The sequence below is a fragment of the Hemibagrus wyckioides genome, linkage group LG12, assembly GCF_019097595.1.
Source record: "Hemibagrus wyckioides isolate EC202008001 linkage group LG12, SWU_Hwy_1.0, whole genome shotgun sequence".
In the NCBI taxonomy this organism is placed as follows: domain Eukaryota; kingdom Metazoa; phylum Chordata; class Actinopteri; order Siluriformes; family Bagridae; genus Hemibagrus; species Hemibagrus wyckioides.
In genome coordinates this window covers 13,211,552-13,227,921 of record NC_080721.1, presented here as the reverse complement: position 1 = coordinate 13,227,921, position 16,370 = coordinate 13,211,552, and the positions used below count along the sequence as shown (strand labels likewise).

Genomic DNA, 16,370 nt, shown 5'->3' with positions numbered 1-16,370 from the left:
TTTATTTTTATATACAGTATATTTATCAACACGAGTTTATGAATTATCATATGAATGGCTGATTAGATAATTGCAGGAAGGAGCAGGTGTACAGTTATTCCTAATAAAGTGATCAGTGACACTCAGTGTATTAAAAGTCTGATCCCCAACATGGAAATGCAGGAACACCAGAGTCTTCATCTCGTACACAGATGTTCATCACCAACTGAAAAGAAAAGAAAAACGTCTGAGTAAATAAATACAGACTGGACTGTCATACTTCATGACCAAGTTCTAGCTTGATCAAGAGCAGGAAATCATCTGTGCTCCCAGAGAAACATTATTATCCTCTTTTTATAATTTACTGTTCAAAATGTCTTTCATTACAATCTGTAACATTTAGCTAGAACAAACAAGAAATTCCACCAGAAACCATCACATCACTTCTCTTCTCTTCTCACCGTCTCTGGAGAGTTGCTGTGTTTCAACTCTCGCTCTACATGAATATATTTAAGTGCAGACTTTAAGAAGAAGCTGAAGTGAATTTTACAGGAATGAGAGAAGACACAGTGTGGAAGCACAGAATAAAGAGATAGCAGGGTGATACCGGCAGGTGAGGTGTTCATTTATAGTCACGCTCATGCACTCAGTTTGGATATTTTGTAGTCTCAGATTCTCTGTCTTCTACTTTCACATGAAATTTAAATCCACACCAAACAGCATTAAAGCAAATTGTTAGAAAACGTCTGATTAAACAGAATATAGTGAAATTGTAACACATTAATCTGATATTTATGGAAATGTATAAACTAATGCTAATAAACATAATAATGCTATCAGTCTTTTAATTCATTTCAGTGTTTATCTAAAACAGATCATTACTCACTTCACTGTCTGTAGATTGTGATTATCCCTCGTTAGAGCAGAGAGACTCTTCACTCCTGAGTCTCCTAGATTATTACAGGACAGATTCAGTTCTCTCAGGTGTGAGGGGTTTGATCTCAGAGCTGAAGTCAGAGCAGCACAGCCTTCATCTGAGAAATCACAATTCTCCAACCTGCAGACACACAATAACACACTCTTCATCAACAGATACTCAACATGTATATAGGTGTGTATTTTAGTCACGTGGTGTGTGTGTGTATAGGTGTGTATTTTAGTCACGTGGTGTGTGTGTGTATAGGTGTGTATTTTAGTCACGTGGTGTGTGTGTGTGTGTGTGTATAGGTGTGTATTTTAGTCATGTGTTGTGTGTGTGTGTGTGTATAGGTGTGTATTTTAGTCATGTTGTGTGTGTGTGTGTGTGTGTGTATAGGTGTGTATTTTAGTCAGGTGGTGTGTGTGTGTGTATAGGTGTGTATTTTAGTCACATAGTGTGTGTGTGTATAGGTGTGTATTTTAGTCACGTGGTGTGTGTGTGTATAGGTGTGTATTTTAGTCAGGTGGTGTGTGTGTGTGTGTATAGGTGTGTATTTTAGTCACATCGTGTGTGTGTATAGGTGTGTATTTTAGTCACATCGTGTGTGTGTGTGTGTGTGTATAGGTGTGTATTTTAGTCAGGTGGTGTGTGTGTATAGGTGTGTATTTTAGTCACGTGGTGTGTGTGTGTGTATAGGTGTGTATTTTAGTCACGTGGTGTGTGTGTGTATAGGTGTGTATTTTAGTCACGTGGTGTGTGTGAGTGTGTGTGTGTGTGTGAGTGTGTATAGGTGTGTATTTTAGTCACGTGGTGTGTGTGTGTGTGTGTGTATAGGTGTGTATTTTAGTCACGTGGTGTGTGTGTGTGTGTGTGTGTATAGGTGTGTATTTTAGTCACGTGGTGTGTGTGTGTGTGTGTGTATAGGTGTGTATTTTAGTCACGTGGTGTGTGTGTGTGTGTGTATAGGTGTGTATTTTAGTCACGTGGTGTGTGTGTGTGTATAGGTGTGTATTTTAGTCACGTGGTGTGTGTGTGTGTATAGGTGTGTATTTTAGTCACGTAGTGTGTGAGTGTGTATAGGTGTGTATTTTAGTCACGTGGTGTGTGTGTGTGTGTATAGGTGTGTATTTTAGTCACGTGGTGTGTGTGTGTGTGTGTGTATAGGTGTGTATTTTAGTCACGTGGTGTGTGTGTGTGTGTGTATAGGTGTGTATTTTAGTCACGTGGTGTGTGTGTGTGTGTGTATAGGTGTGTATTTTAGTCACGTGGTGTGTGTGTGTGTATAGGTGTGTATTTTAGTCACGTGGTGTGTGTGTGTGTATAGGTGTGTATTTTAGTCACGTGGTGTGTGTGTGTGTATAGGTGTGTATTTTAGTCACGTGGTGTGTGTGTGTGTGTATAGGTGTGTATTTTAGTCACGTGGTGTGTGTGTGTGTATAGGTGTGTATTTTAGTCACGTGGTGTGTGTGTGTGTGTGTGTATAGGTGTGTATTTTAGTCACGTGGTGTGTGTGTGTGTGTGTGTATAGGTGTGTATTTTAGTCATGTGGTGTGTGTGTGTGTATAGGTGTGTATTTTAGTCACGTGGTGTGTGTGTGTATAGGTGTGTATTTTAGTCACGTGGTGTGTGTGTGTGTATAGGTGTGTATTTTAGTCACGTGGTGTGTGTGTGTGTGTATAGGTGTGTATTTTAGTCACGTGGTGTGTGTGTGTGTATAGGTGTGTATTTTAGTCACGTGGTGTGTGTGTGTGTATAGGTGTGTATTTTAGTCACGTGGTGTGTGTGTGTGTATAGGTGTGTATTTTAGTCACGTGGTGTGTGTGTGTGTGTGTGTATAGGTGTGTATTTTAGTCACGTGGTGTGTGTGTGTGTATAGGTGTGTATTTTAGTCACCTGGTGTGTGTGTGTGTATAGGTGTGTATTTTAGTCACGTGGTGTGTGTGTGTGTATAGGTGTGTATTTTAGTCACCTGGTGTGTGTGTGTGTGTGTGTGTGTGTATAGGTGTGTATTTTAGTCACGTGGTTTGTGTGTGTATAGGTGTGTATTTTAGTCATGTGGTGTGTGTGTGTGTATAGGTGTGTATTTTAGTCACGTGGTGTGTGTGTGTGTGTATAGGTGTGTATTTTAGTCACGTGGTGTGTGTGTGTGAATAGGTGTGTATTTTAGTCACGTGGTGTGTGTGTGTATAGGTGTGTATTTTAGTCACATAGTGTGTGTGTGTATAGGTGTGTATTTTAGTCAGGTGGTGTGTGTGTGTGTATAGGTGTGTATTTTAGTCACGTGGTGTGTGTGTGTGTATAGGTGTGTATTTTAGTCACGTGGTGTGTGTGTGTGTATAGGTGTGTATTTTAGTCACATAGTGTGTGTGTGTATAGGTGTGTATTTTAGTCACGTGGTGTGTGTGTGTGAATAGGTGTGTATTTTAGTCACGTGGTGTGTGTGTGTGTATAGGTGTGTATTTTAGTCACAGTGTGTGTGTGTATAGGTGTGTATTTTAGTCAGGTGGTGTGTGTGTGTGTGTATAGGTGTGTATTTTAGTCACATAGTGTGTGTGTGTATAGGTGTGTATTTTAGTCACGTGGTGTGTGTGTGTATAGGTGTGTATTTTAGTCACGTGGTGTGTGTGTGTGTGTGTATAGGTGTGTATTTTAGTCACGTGGTGTGTGTGTGTGTATAGGTGTGTATTTTAGTCAGGTGGTGTGTGTGTGTGTGTATAGGTGTGTATTTTAGTCACATAGTGTGTGTGTGTATAGGTGTGTATTTTAGTCACATAGTGTGTGTGTGTATAGGTGTGTATTTTAGTCACGTGGTGTGTGTGTGTATAGGTGTGTATTTTAGTCACGTGGTGTGTGTGTGTGTATAGGTGTGTATTTTAGTCACATAGTGTGTGTGTGTATAGGTGTGTATTTTAGTCAGGTGGTGTGTGTGTGTGTGTATAGGTGTGTATTTTAGTCACATAGTGTGTGTGTGTATAGGTGTGTATTTTAGTCACGTGGTGTGTGTGTGTGTGTATAGGTGTGTATTTTAGTCACCTGGTGTGTGTGTGTGTATAGGTGTGTATTTTAGTCACGTGGTGTGTGTGTGTATAGGTGTGTATTTTAGTCACGTAGTGTGTGTGTGTATAGGTGTGTATTTTAGTCAGGTGGTGTGTGTGTGTGTGTATAGGTGTGTATTTTAGTCACATCGTGTGTGTGTATAGGTGTGTATTTTAGTCACATCGTGTGTGTGTGTGTGTGTGTATAGGTGTGTATTTTAGTCACGTGGTGTGTGTGTATAGGTGTGCATTTTAGTCACGTGGTGTGTGTGAGTGTGTGTGTGAGTGTGTATAGGTGTGTATTTTAGTCATGTGGTGTGGGTGTGTGTGTGTGTGAGAGTGTGTATAGGTGTGTATTTTAGTCACGTGGTGTGTGTGTGTGTGTGTATAGGTGTGTATTTTAGTCACGTGGTGTGTGTGTGTATATAGGTGTGTATTTTAGTCACGTGGTGTGTGTGTGTGAGTGTGTATAGGTGTGTATTTTAGTCACGTGGTGTGTGTGTGTGTATATAGGTGTGTATTTTAGTCACGTGGTGTGTGTGTGTGTGAGTGTGTATAGGTGTGTATTGTAGTCACGTGGTGTGTGTGAGTGTGTGTGTGTGTGAGTGTGTATAGGTGTGTATTTTAGTCACGTGGTGTGTGTGTGTATATAGGTGTGTATTTTAGTCACGTGGTGTGTGTGTGTGTATAGGTGTGTATTTTAGTCACGTGGTGTGTGTGTGTGTGTATAGGTGTGTATTTTAGTCACGTGGTGTGTGTGTGTGTATAGGTGTGTATTTTAGTCACGTGGTGTGTGTGTGTGTGTATAGGTGTGTATTTTAGTCACGTGGTGTGTGTGTGTGTGTATAGGTGTGTATTTTAGTCACGTAGTGTGTGAGTGTGTATAGGTGTGTATTTTAGTCACGTGGTGTGTGTGTGTGTATAGGTGTGTATTTTAGTCACGTGGTGTGTGTGTGTGTGTGTGTGTGTGTATAGGCGTGTATTTTAGTCACGTGTTGTGTGTGTATAGGTGTGTATTTTAGTCACGTGGTGTGTGTGTGTGTGTACAGGTGTGTGTGTATAGGTGTGTATTTTAGTCACGTAGTGTGTGTGTGTGTATATAGGTGTGTATTTTAGTCACGTGGTGTGTGTGTGTGTGTGTATAGGTGTGTATTTTAGTCACATGGTGTGTGTGTGTGTGTGTGTGTATAGGTGTGTATTTTAGTCACGTAGTGTGTGTGTGTGTATAGGTGTGTATTTTAGTCACATGGTGTGTGTGTGTGTGTATAGGTGTGTATTTTAGTCACGTGGTGTGTGTGTGTGTATAGGTGTGTATTTTAGTCACGTGGTGTGTGTGTGTGTATAGGTGTGTATTTTAGTCACGTGGTGTGTGTGAGTGTGTATAGGTGTGTATTTTAGTCATGTGGTGTGTGTGTGTGTGTGTGTGTATAAGTGTGTATTTTAGTCACGAGGTGTATGTGAGTGTGTATAGGTGTGTATGTTAGTCACGTGGTGTGTGTGTTTGTGTATATAGGTGTGTATTTTAGTCACGTAGTGTGTGAGTGTGTATAGGTGTGTATTTTAGTCACGTGGTGTGTGTGTGTGTGTATAGGTGTGCATTTTAGTCACGTGGCGTGTGTGTGTGTGTATAGGTGTGTATTTTAGTCACGTAGTGTGTGTGTGTATAGGTGTGTATTTTAGTCAGGTGGTGTGTGTGTGTGTGTATAGGTGTGTATTTTAGTCACATCGTGTGTGTGTGTGTGTGTGTGTATAGGTGTGTATTTTAGTCACGTGGTGTGTGTGTGTGTGTATAGGTGTGTATTTTAGTCACGTGGTGTGTGTGTGTGTGTGTGTATAGGTGTGTATTTTAGTCACGTGGTGTGTGTGTGTGTATAGGTGTGTATTTTAGTCACGTGGTGTGTGTGTGTGTGTGTATAGGTGTGTATTTTAGTCACGTGGTGTGTGTGTGTGTATAGGTGTGTATTTTAGTCACGTGGTGTGTGTGTGTGTATAGGTGTGTATTTTAGTCACGTGGTGTGTGTGTGTGTATAGGTGTGTATTTTAGTCACGTGGTGTGTGTGTGTGTATAGGTGTGTATTTTAGTCACGTGGTGTGTGTGTGTATAGGTGTGTATTTTAGTCACGTGGTGTGTGTGTGTGTGTGTATAGGTGTGTATTTTAGTCACGTGGTGTGTGTGTGTATAGGTGTGTATTTTAGTCACGTGGTGTGTGTGTGTGTATAGGTGTGTATTTTAGTCACGTGGTGTGTGTGTGTGTGTGTGTGTGTGTGTATAGGTGTGTATTTTAGTCACGTGGTGTGTGTGTGTGTATAGGTGTGTATTTTAGTCACGTGGTGTGTGTGTGTATAGGTGTGTATTTTAGTCACGTGGTGTGTGTGTGTGTATAGGTGTGTATTTTAGTCACGTGGTGTGTGTGTGTGTATAGGTGTGTATTTTAGTCACGTGGTGTGTGTGTGTGTATAGGTGTGTATTTTAGTCACGTGGTGTGTGTGTGTGTGTATAGGTGTGTATTTTAGTCACGTGGTGTGTGTGTGTATAGGTGTGTATTTTAGTCACGTGGTGTGTGTGTGTGTGTGTGTGTATAGGTGTGTATTTTAGTCACGTGGTGTGTGTGTGTGTATAGGTGTGTATTTTAGTCACGTGGTGTGTGTGTGTGTATAGGTGTTTATTTTAGTCACGTGGTGTGTGTGTGTGTGTATAGGTCTGTATTTTAGTCACGTGGTGTGTGTGTATATAGGTGTGTATTTGAGTCATGTGAGGTGTGTGTGTGTATAGGTGTGTATTTTAGTCACGTGGTGTGTGTGTGTATAGGTGTGTATTTTAGTCACGTGGTGTGTGTGTGTGTATTTTAGTCACGTGGTGTGTGTGTGTGTATAGGTGTGTATTTTAGTCACGTGGTGTGTGTGTGTGTGTATATAGGTGTGTATTTTAGTCACGTGGTGTGTGTTTGTATAGGTGTGTATTTTAGTCACGTGGTCTGTGTGTATTTTAGTCATTGATGTGTGTGTGTGTGTGTGTGTGTGTGTATAGGTGTGTATTTTAGTCACGTGTTGTGTGTGTGTATAGGTGTGTATTTTAGTCAAGTGGTGTGTGTGTGTGTGTGTTTGTGTATAGGTGTGTATTTTAGTCACGTGGTGTATGTGTGTAGGTGTGTATTTTAGTCACGTGGTGTGTGTGTATAGGTGTGTATTTTAGTCACGTGGTGTGTGTGTGTGTGTGTGTGTGTGTATAGGTGTGTATTTTAGTCACGTGGTGTGTGTGTGTGTGTGTATAGGTGTGTATTTTAGTCACGTGGTGTGTGTGTGTATAGGTGTGTATTTTAGTCACGTGGTGTGTGTGTGTGTATAGGTGTGTATTTTAGTCACGTGGTGTGTGTGTGTGTGTGTGTATAGGTGTGTATTTTAGTCACGTGGTGTGTGTGTGTGTATAGGTGTGTATTTTAGTCACGTGGTGTGTGTGTGTGTGTGTATAGGTGTGTATTTTAGTCACGTGGTGTGTGTGTGTGTGTGTGTATAGGTGTGTATTTTAGTCACGTGGTGTGTGTGTGTGTGTGTATAGGTGTGTATTTTAGTCACGTGGTGTGTGTGTGTGTGTGTATAGGTGTGTATTTTAGTCACGTGGTGTGTGTGTGTGTGTGTGTGTATAGGTGTGTATTTTAGTCACGTGGTGTGTGTGTGTGTGTGTATAGGTGTGTATTTTAGTCACGTGGTGTGTGTGTGTATAGGTGTGTATTTTAGTCATGTGGTGTGTGTGTGTGTGTATAGGTGTGTATTTTAGTCACGTGGTGTGTGTGTGTGTGTGTATAGGTGTGTATTTTAGTCACGTGTTGTGTGTGTGTGTGTGTATAGGTGTGTATTTTAGTCACGTGGTGTGTGTGTGTGTGTGTATAGGTGTGTATTTTAGTCACGTGGTGTGTGTGTGTGTATAGGTGTGTATTTTAGTCACATGGTGTGTGTGTGTGTGTATAGGTGTGTATTTTAGTCACGTGGTGTGTGTGTGTGTGTATAGGTGTGTATTTTAGTCACGTGGTGTGTGTGTGTGTATAGGTGTGTATTTTAGTCACGTGGTGTGTGTGTGTGTGTGTATAGGTGTGTATTTTAGTCACGTGGTGTGTGTGTGTGTATAGGTGTGTATTTTAGTCACGTGGTGTGTGTGTGTGTGTATAGGTGTGTATTTTAGTCATGTGTTGTGTATGTGTGTGTGTATAGGTGTGTATTTTAGTCACGTGGTGTGTGTGTGTGTGTATATAGGTGTGTATTTTAGTCACGTGGTGTGTGTGTGTGTGTGTGTATAGGTGTGTATTTTAGTCACGTGGTGTGTGTGTGTGTGTATAGGTGTGTATTTTAGTCACGTGGTGTGTGTGTGTGTGTGTGTATAGGTGTGTATTTTAGTCACGTGGTGTGTGTGTGTATAGGTGTGTATTTTAGTCACGTGGTGTGTGTGTGTGTGTGTGTATAGGTGTGTATTTTAGTCACGTTGTGTGTGTGTGTGTGTGTGTGTGTGTATAGGTGTGTATTTTAGTCACGTTGTGTGTGTGTGTGTATAGGTGTGTATTTTAGTCACGTGGTGTGTGTGTGTATAGGTGTGTATTTTAGTCACGTGGTGTGTGTGTGTGTGTGTGTATAGGTGTGTATTTTAGTCACGTGGTGTGTGTGTGTATAGGTGTGTATTTTAGTCACGTGGTGTGTGTGTGTGTATAGGTGTGTATTTTAGTCACGTGGTGTGTGTGTGTGTATAGGTGTGTATTTTAGTCACGTGGTGTGTGTGTGTGTGTGTATAGGTGTGTATTTTAGTCACGTGGTGTGTGTGTGTGTATAGGTGTGTATTTTAGTCACGTGGTGTGTGTGTGTGTATAGGTGTGTATTTTAGTGACGTGGTGTGTGTGTGAGTATAGGTGTGTATTTCAGTCACGTGGTGTGTGTGTGTGTATAGGTGTGTATTTCAGTCACGTGGTGTGTGTGTGTGTGTGTGTGTATAGGTGTGTATTTTAGTCACGTGGTGTGTGTGTGTGTGTGTGTATAGGTGTGTATTTTAGTCACGTGGTGTGTGTGTGTGTGTATAGGTGTGTATTTTAGTCACGTGGTGTGTGTGTGTGTATAGGTGTGTATTTTAGTCACATGTGTGTGTGTGTGTATAGGTGTGTATTTTAGTCACGTGGTGTGTGTGTGTGTGTATAGGTGTGTATTTTAGTCACGTGGTGTGTGTGTGGGTGTGTGTGTGTATAGGTGTGTATAGGTGTGTATTTTAGTCACGTGGTGTGTGTGTGTGTGTGTGTGTGTGTGTATAGGTGTGTATTTTAGTCACGTGGTGTGTGTGTGTGTGTATAGGTGTGTATTTTAGTCACGTGGTGTGTGTGTGTGTATAGGTGTGTATTTTAGTCACGTGGTGTGTGTGTGTGTGTATAAGTGTGTATTTTAGTCACATGGTGTGTGTGTATAGGTGTGTATTTTAGTCACGTGGTTTGTGTGTGTGTGTGTGTGTGTATAGGTGTGTATGTTAGTCACATGGTGTGTGTGTGTGTGTGTGTATAGGTGTGTATTTTAGTCACGTGGTGTGTGTATAGGTGTGTATTTTAGTCACGTGGTGTGTGTGTGTATAGGTGTGTATTCTAGTCACGTGGTGTGTGTGTGTGTGTGTGTGTGTGAGTGTGTATAGGTGTGTATTTTAGTCACCTGGTGTGTGAGTGTGTATAGGTGTGTATTTTAGTCACGTGGTGTGTGTGTGTGTGTGTGTGTGTGTGTGTGTATATGTGTGTATTTTAGTCACGTGGTGTGTGTGTGTGTGTGTGTGTATATAGGTGTGTATTTTAGTCACGTGGTGTGTGTGTGAGTGTGTATAGGTGTGTATTTTAGTCACGTGGTGTGTGTGTATATAGGTGTGTATTTTAGTCACGTGGTGTGTGTGTATATAGGTGTGTATTTTAGTCATGTGGTGTGTGTGTGTGTGTATAGGTGTGTATTTTAGTCACGTGGTGTGTGTGTGTGTTTGTATAGGTGTGTATTTTAGTCATGTGGTGTGTGTGTATAGGTGTGTATTTTAGTCACATGGTGTGTGTGAGTGTGTATAGGTGTGTATTTTAGTCACGTGGTGTGTGTGTGTGTGTGTATAGGTATGTATTTTAGTCACATGGTGTGTGTGTGTGTGTGTATTTTAGTCACTTGGTGTGTGTGTGTGTGTATTTTAGTCACTTGGTGTGTGTGTGTGTATAGGTGTGTATTTTAGTCACGTGGTGTGTGTGTGTGTATAGGTGTGTATTTTAGTCATGTGGTGTGTGTGTGTGTGTGTGTATAGGTGTGTATTTCAGTCACGTGGTGTGTGTGTGTGTATAGGTGTGTATTTTAGTCACTTGGTGTGTGTGTGTGTGTGTATATATGTGTGTATTTTAGTCACGTGGTGTGTGTGTGTATTTTAGTCACTTGGTGTGTGTGTGTGTATAGGTGTGAATTTTAGTCACGTGGTGTGCGTGTGTGTGTGTATAGGTGTGTATTTTAGTCATGTGGTGTGTGTGTGTGTATAGGTGTGTATTTCAGTCACGTGGTGTGTGTGTGTGTATAGGTGTGTATTTTAGTCACGTGGTGTGTGTGTGTGTGTGTGTGTATATAGGTGTGTATTTTAGTCACGTGGTGTGTGTGTGTGTATATAGGTGTGTATTTTAGTCACTTGGTGTGTGTGTGTGTGTATAGGTGTGTATTTTAGTCACTTGGTGTGTGTGTGTGTGTGTATTTTAGTCACTTGGTGTGTGTGTGTGTATAGGTGTGTATTTTAGTCACGTGGTGTGTGTGTGTGTGTATAGGTGTGTATTTTAGTCACGTGGTGTGTGTGTGTGTATAGGTATGTATTTTAGTCACGTGGTGTGTGTGTTTGTATAGGTGTGTATTTTAGTCATGTGGTGTGTGTGTATAGGTGTGTATTTTAGTCACGTGTTGTGTGTGTGTATAGGTGTGTATTTCAGTCACGTGGTGTGTGTGTATAGGTGTGTATTTTAGTCATGTGGTGTGTGTGTGTGTGTGTGTATAGGTGTGTATTTTAGTCATGTGGTGTGTGTGTGTGTATAGGTGTGTATTTGTGTCACCTGGTGTGTGTGTGTGTGTGTATGAGATAGGTGTGTGACATTGAAGTATCGCGAGAGCGGATCTAGAGCATATTCGAGTGCACACTCGTAGTATTTTGGCTTGCATGTGTGTGTGTGTGTGTGTGTGTGTGAGAGTGTGAGTGTGTGTGTGTTTGGAGAGAGATACAGTAAACGGTAACAGTGCTCACCTAAAGCGATCAACATTTATTTAATTCCTCTACACTCCGGTGGTAAAATTCAGGATAAATCATTCAGGGCTAGATTAAAATCATTTGGGGCTCGAGCCCTAGTGACGCCCCTGGGTGAACCTAAAACCCCTGCTTCAGTCTCACTATTAGAGAAAGTGTCTTAGTGAGGATCAGGTCATGTGACTCTCAGAGAGATGATCTTACCACAGTGTCTCCAGTTTACAGAGAGGATTCTCCAGTAGAGCAGAGAGACTCTTCACTCCTGAGTCTCCTAGTTTATTATAGGACAGATTCAGGTCTCTCAGGTGTGAGGGGTTTGATCTCAGAGCTGAAGTCAGAGCAGAACAGTCTTCATCTGAGACACGACAACACAACAACCTGCAGACACACAATAACACACTCTTCATCAACAGATACTCAACATGTATATAGGTGTGTATTTTAGTCACGTGGTGTGTGTGTGTGTGTGTATAGGTGTGTATTTTAGTCACGTGGTGTGTGTGTGTGTGTGTATAGGTGTGTATTTTAGTCACGTGGTGTGTGTGTGTGTGTGTGTGTGTATAGATGTGTATTTTAGTCACTTGGTGTGTGTGTGTGTGTATTTTAGTCACTTGGTGTGTGTGTGTGTGTGTATAGGTGTGTATTTTAGTCACTTGGTGTGTGTGTGTGTGTGTATAGGTGTGTATTTTAGTCACGTGGTGTGTGTGTGTGTATAGGTGTGTATTTTATTCATGTGGAGTGTGTGTGTGTATAGGTGTGTATTTTAGTCACGTGGTGTGTGTGTGTGTATAGGTATGTATTTTAGTCACGTGGTGTGTGTGTGTGTATAGGTGTGTATTTTAATCATGTGGTGTGTGTGTGTGTATAGGTGTGTATTTCAGCCACGTGGTGTGTGTGTGTGTGTATAGGTGTGTATTTTAGTCACGTGGTGTGTGTGTGTGTATAGGTGTGTATTTTAGTCATGTGGTGTGTGTGTGTATAGGTATGTATTTTAGTCACGTGGTGTGTGTGTGTATAGGTGTGTATTTTAATCATGTGGTGTGTGTGTGTGTGTGTATAGGTGTGTATTTTAGTCACGTGGTGTGTGTGTGTGTGTATTTTAGTCACTTGGTGTGTGTGTGTGTATTTTAGTCACTTGGTGTGTGTGTGTGTGTGTATAGGTGTGTATTTTAGTCACTTGGTGTGTGTGTGTGTGTATAGGTATGTATTTTAGTCACGTGGTGTGTGTGTGTGTATAGGTGTGTATTTTAATCATGTGGTGTGTGTGTGTGTGTGTATAGGTGTGTATTTTAGTCACGTGGTGTGTGTGTGTGTGTGTGTATAGATGTGTATTTTAGTCACTTGGTGTGTGTGTGTGTGTATTTTAGTCACTTGGTGTGTGTGTGTGTATTTTAGTCACTTGGTGTGTGTGTGTGTGTGTATAGATGTGTATTTTAGTCACCTGGTGTGTGTGTGTGTGTGCGTATTTTAGTCACGTGGTGTATTTGTGTGTGTGTGTATAGGTGTGTATTTCAGTCACGTGGTGTGTGTGGATAGGTGTGTATTTTAGTCACGTGGTGTGTGTGTGTGTATAGGTGTGTATTTTATTCATGTGGAGTGTGTGTGTGTATAGGTGTGTATTTTAGTCACGTGGTGTGTGTGTGTGTATAGGTGTGTATTTTAATCATGTGGTGTGTGTGTGTGTATAGGTGTGTATTTCAGCCACGTGGTGTGTGTGTGTGTGTATAGGTGTGTATTTCAGCCACGTGGTGTGTGTGTGTGTATAGGTGTGTATTTTAGTCATGTGGTGTGTGTGTGTATAGGTATGTATTTTAGTCACGTGGTGTGTGTGTGTGTATAGGTGTGTATTTTAATCATGTGGTGTGTGTGTGTGTATAGGTGTGTATTTCAGCCACGTGGTGTGTGTGTGTGTGTATAGGTGTGTATTTTAGTCACGTGGTGTGTGTGTGTATAGGTGTGTATTTTAGTCACGTGGTGTGTGTGTGTGTATAGGTGTGTATTTTAGTCACGTGGTGTGTGTGTGTATAGGTGTGTATTTTAGTCATGTGGTGTGTGTGTGTGAATAGGTGTGTATTTTAGTCACGTGGTGTGTGTGTATAGGTGTGTATTTTAGTCACGTGGTGTGTGTGTGTGTATAGGTGTGTATTTTAGTCACGTGGTGTGTGTGTGTGTGTGTGTGTGTGTATAGGTGTGTATTTTAGTCACGTGGTGTGTGTGTGTGTATAGGTGTGTATTTTAGTCACGTGGTGTGTGTGTGTATAGGTGTGTATTTTAGTCACGTGGTGTGTGTGTATAGGTGTGTATTTTAGTCACGTGGTGTGTGTGTGTATAGGTGTGCATTTAAGTCATGTGGTGTGTGTGTGTGTATAGGTGTGTATTTTAGTCACGTGGTGTGTGTGTGTATAGGTGTGTATTTTAATCATGTGGTGTGTGTGTGTGTAAAGGTGTGTATTTTAGTCACGTGGTGTGTGTGTGTATAGGTGTGTATTTTAGTCACGTAGTGTGTGTGTGCATAGGTGTGTATTTTAGTCACATGGTGTGTGTGTGTGTATGTGTGTGTGTATAAGTGTGTATTTTAGTCACGTGGTGTGTGTGTATGGGTGTGTATTTTAGTCACGTCGTGTGTGTGTGTGTATAGGTGTGTATTTTAGTCACGGGGTGTGTGTGTGTATAGGTGTGTATTTTAGTCACGGGGTGTGTGTGTGTATAGGTGTGTATTTTAGTCACGTGGTGTGTGTGTGTGTGTGTATAGGTGTGTATTTTAGTCACGTGGTGTGTGTGTGTGTATAGGTGTGTATTTTAGTCACGTGGTGTGTGTGTATAGGTGTGTATTTTAGTCACGTGGTGTGTGTGTGTGTATAGGTGTGTATTTTAGTCACGTGGTGTGTGTGTATAGGTGTGTATTTTAGTCACGTGGTGTGTGTGTATAGGTGTGTATTTTATTCATGTGGTGTGTGTGTGTGTATAGGTGTGTATTTTAGTCACGTGGTGTGTGTGTGTGTATAGGTGTGTATTTTAGTCACGTGGTGTGTGTGTGTGTATAGGTGTGTATTTTAGTCACGTGGTGTGTGTGTGTATAGGTGTGTATTTTAGTCACGTGGTGTGTGTGTGTGTATAGGTGTGTATTTTAGTCACGTGGTGTGTGTGTGTGTGTATAGGTGTGTATTTTAGTCACGTGGTGTGTGTGTGTGTATAGGTGTGTATTTTAGTCACGTGGTGTGTGTGTGTGTGTATAGGTGTGTATTTTAGTCATGTGGTGTGTGTGTGTGTATAGGTGTGTATTTTAGTCACGTGGTGTGTGTGTGTATAGGTGTGTATTTTAGTCACGTGGTGTGTGTGTGTATAGGTGTGTATTTTATTCATGTGGTGTGTGTGTGTATAGGTGTGTATTTTAGTCACATGGTGTGTGTGTGTATAGGTGTGTATTTTAGTCACGTGGTGTGTGTGTGTGTGTGTATAGGTGTGTATTTTAGTCACGTGGTGTGTGTGTGTGTATAGGTGTGTATTTTAGTCACGTGGTGTGTGTGTGTGTATAGGTGTGTATTTTAGTCACGTGGTGTGTGTGTGTGTGTATAGGTGTGTATTTTAGTCACCTGGTGTGTGTGTGTATTTTAGTCACGTGGTGTGTGTGTGTATAGGTGTGTATTTTAGTCACGTGGTGTGTGTGTGTGTGTATAGGTGTGTATTTTAGTCACGTGGTGTGTGTGTGTGTGTATAGGTGTGTATTTTAGTCACGTGGTGTGTGTGTATAGGTGTGTATTTTAGTCACGTGGTGTGTGTGTGTGTATAGGTGTGTATTTTAGTCACGTGGTGTGTGTGTGTGTATAGGTGTGTATTTTAGTCACGTGGTGTGTGTGTGTATAGGTGTGTATTTTAGTCACGTGGTGTGTGTGTGTATAGGTGTGTATTTTAGTCACGTGGTGTGTATAGGTGTGTATTTTAGTCACGTGGTGTGTGTGTGTATTTTAGTCACGTGGTGTGTGTGTGTATTTTAGTCACGTGGTGTGTGGGTGTGTATAGGTGTGTATTTTAGTCACGTGGTGTGTGTGTGTGTATTTTAGTCACGTGGTGTGTGTGTGTATAGGTGTGTATTTTAGTCACGTGGTGTGTGTGTATAGGTGTGTATTTTAGTCACGTGGTGTGTGTGTATAGGTGTGTATTTTAGTCACGTGGTGTGTGTGTATAGGTGTGTATTTTAGTCACGTGGTGTGTGTGTGTGTATAGGTGTGTATTTTAGTCACGTGGTGTGTGTGTATAGGTGTGTATTTTAGTCACGTGGTGTGTGTGTATAGGTGTGTATTTTAGTCACGTGGTGTGTGTGTATAGGTGTGTATTTTAGTCACGTGGTGTGTGTGTGTGTATAGGTGTGTATTTTAGTCACGCGGTGTGTGTGTATAGGTGTGTATTTTAGTCACGTGGTGTGTGTGTGTGTATAGGTGTGTATTTTAGTCATGTGGTGTGTGTGTGTGTATAGGTGTGTATTTTAGTCACGCGGTGTGTGTGTATAGGTGTGTATTTTAGTCACGTGGTGTGTGTGTATAGGTGTGTATTTTAGTCACGTGGTGTGTGTGTGTATAGGTGTGTATTTTAGTCACGTGGTGTGTGTGTGTGTATAGGTGTGTATTTTAGTCACGTGGTGTGTGTGTGTATAAGTGTGTATTTTAGTCATGTGGTGTGTGTGTGTGAATAGGTGTGTATTTTAGTCACGCGGTGTGTGTGTATAGGTGTGTATTTTAGTCATGTGGTGTGTGTGTGTGTATAGGTGTGTATTTTAGTCACTTGGTGTGTGTGTGTGTGTGTGTATTTTAGTCACTTGGTGTGTGTGTGTGTGTGTGTATTTTAGTCACTTGGTGTGTGTGTGTGTGTATAGGTGTGTATTTTAGTCAGTTGGTGTGTGTGTGTGTGTGTGTGTGTGTGTATAGATGTGTATTTTAGTCACCTGGTGTGTGTGTGTGTGTGCGTATTTTAGTCACGTGGTGTATTTGTGTGTGTGTGTGTATAGGTGTGTATTTCAGTCACGTGGTGTGTGTATAGGTGTGTATTTTATTCATGTGGTGTGTGTGTGTGTATAGGTGTGTATTTTAGTCACGTGGTGTGTGTGTGTGTATAGGTGTGTATTTTAATCATGTGGTGTGTGTGTGTGTGTATAGGTGTGTATTTTAGCCACGTGGTGTGTGTG

General features: G+C 41.3%; 1 protein-coding gene across 12 annotated transcripts in view; it reads right to left on the bottom strand.

Moving 5' to 3' along the window:
* LOC131362396 (NACHT, LRR and PYD domains-containing protein 12-like) overlaps positions 1 to 16,370 on the bottom strand; it is a 152,737-nt gene that overhangs the window by 109,386 nt on the left and 26,981 nt on the right. For 11 of the 12 annotated variants that reach the window (XM_058404354.1, XM_058404347.1, XM_058404346.1 and 8 more), the window contains one exon: positions 11,396 to 11,569. The exons of the other annotated variant lie outside the window; for it this stretch is intronic. In XM_058404354.1, the coding sequence (XP_058260337.1) occupies positions 11,396 to 11,569 (174 nt within the window). The remainder of the gene's footprint in view (positions 1 to 11,395; positions 11,570 to 16,370) is intronic. 12 annotated transcript variants of the gene reach the window in all.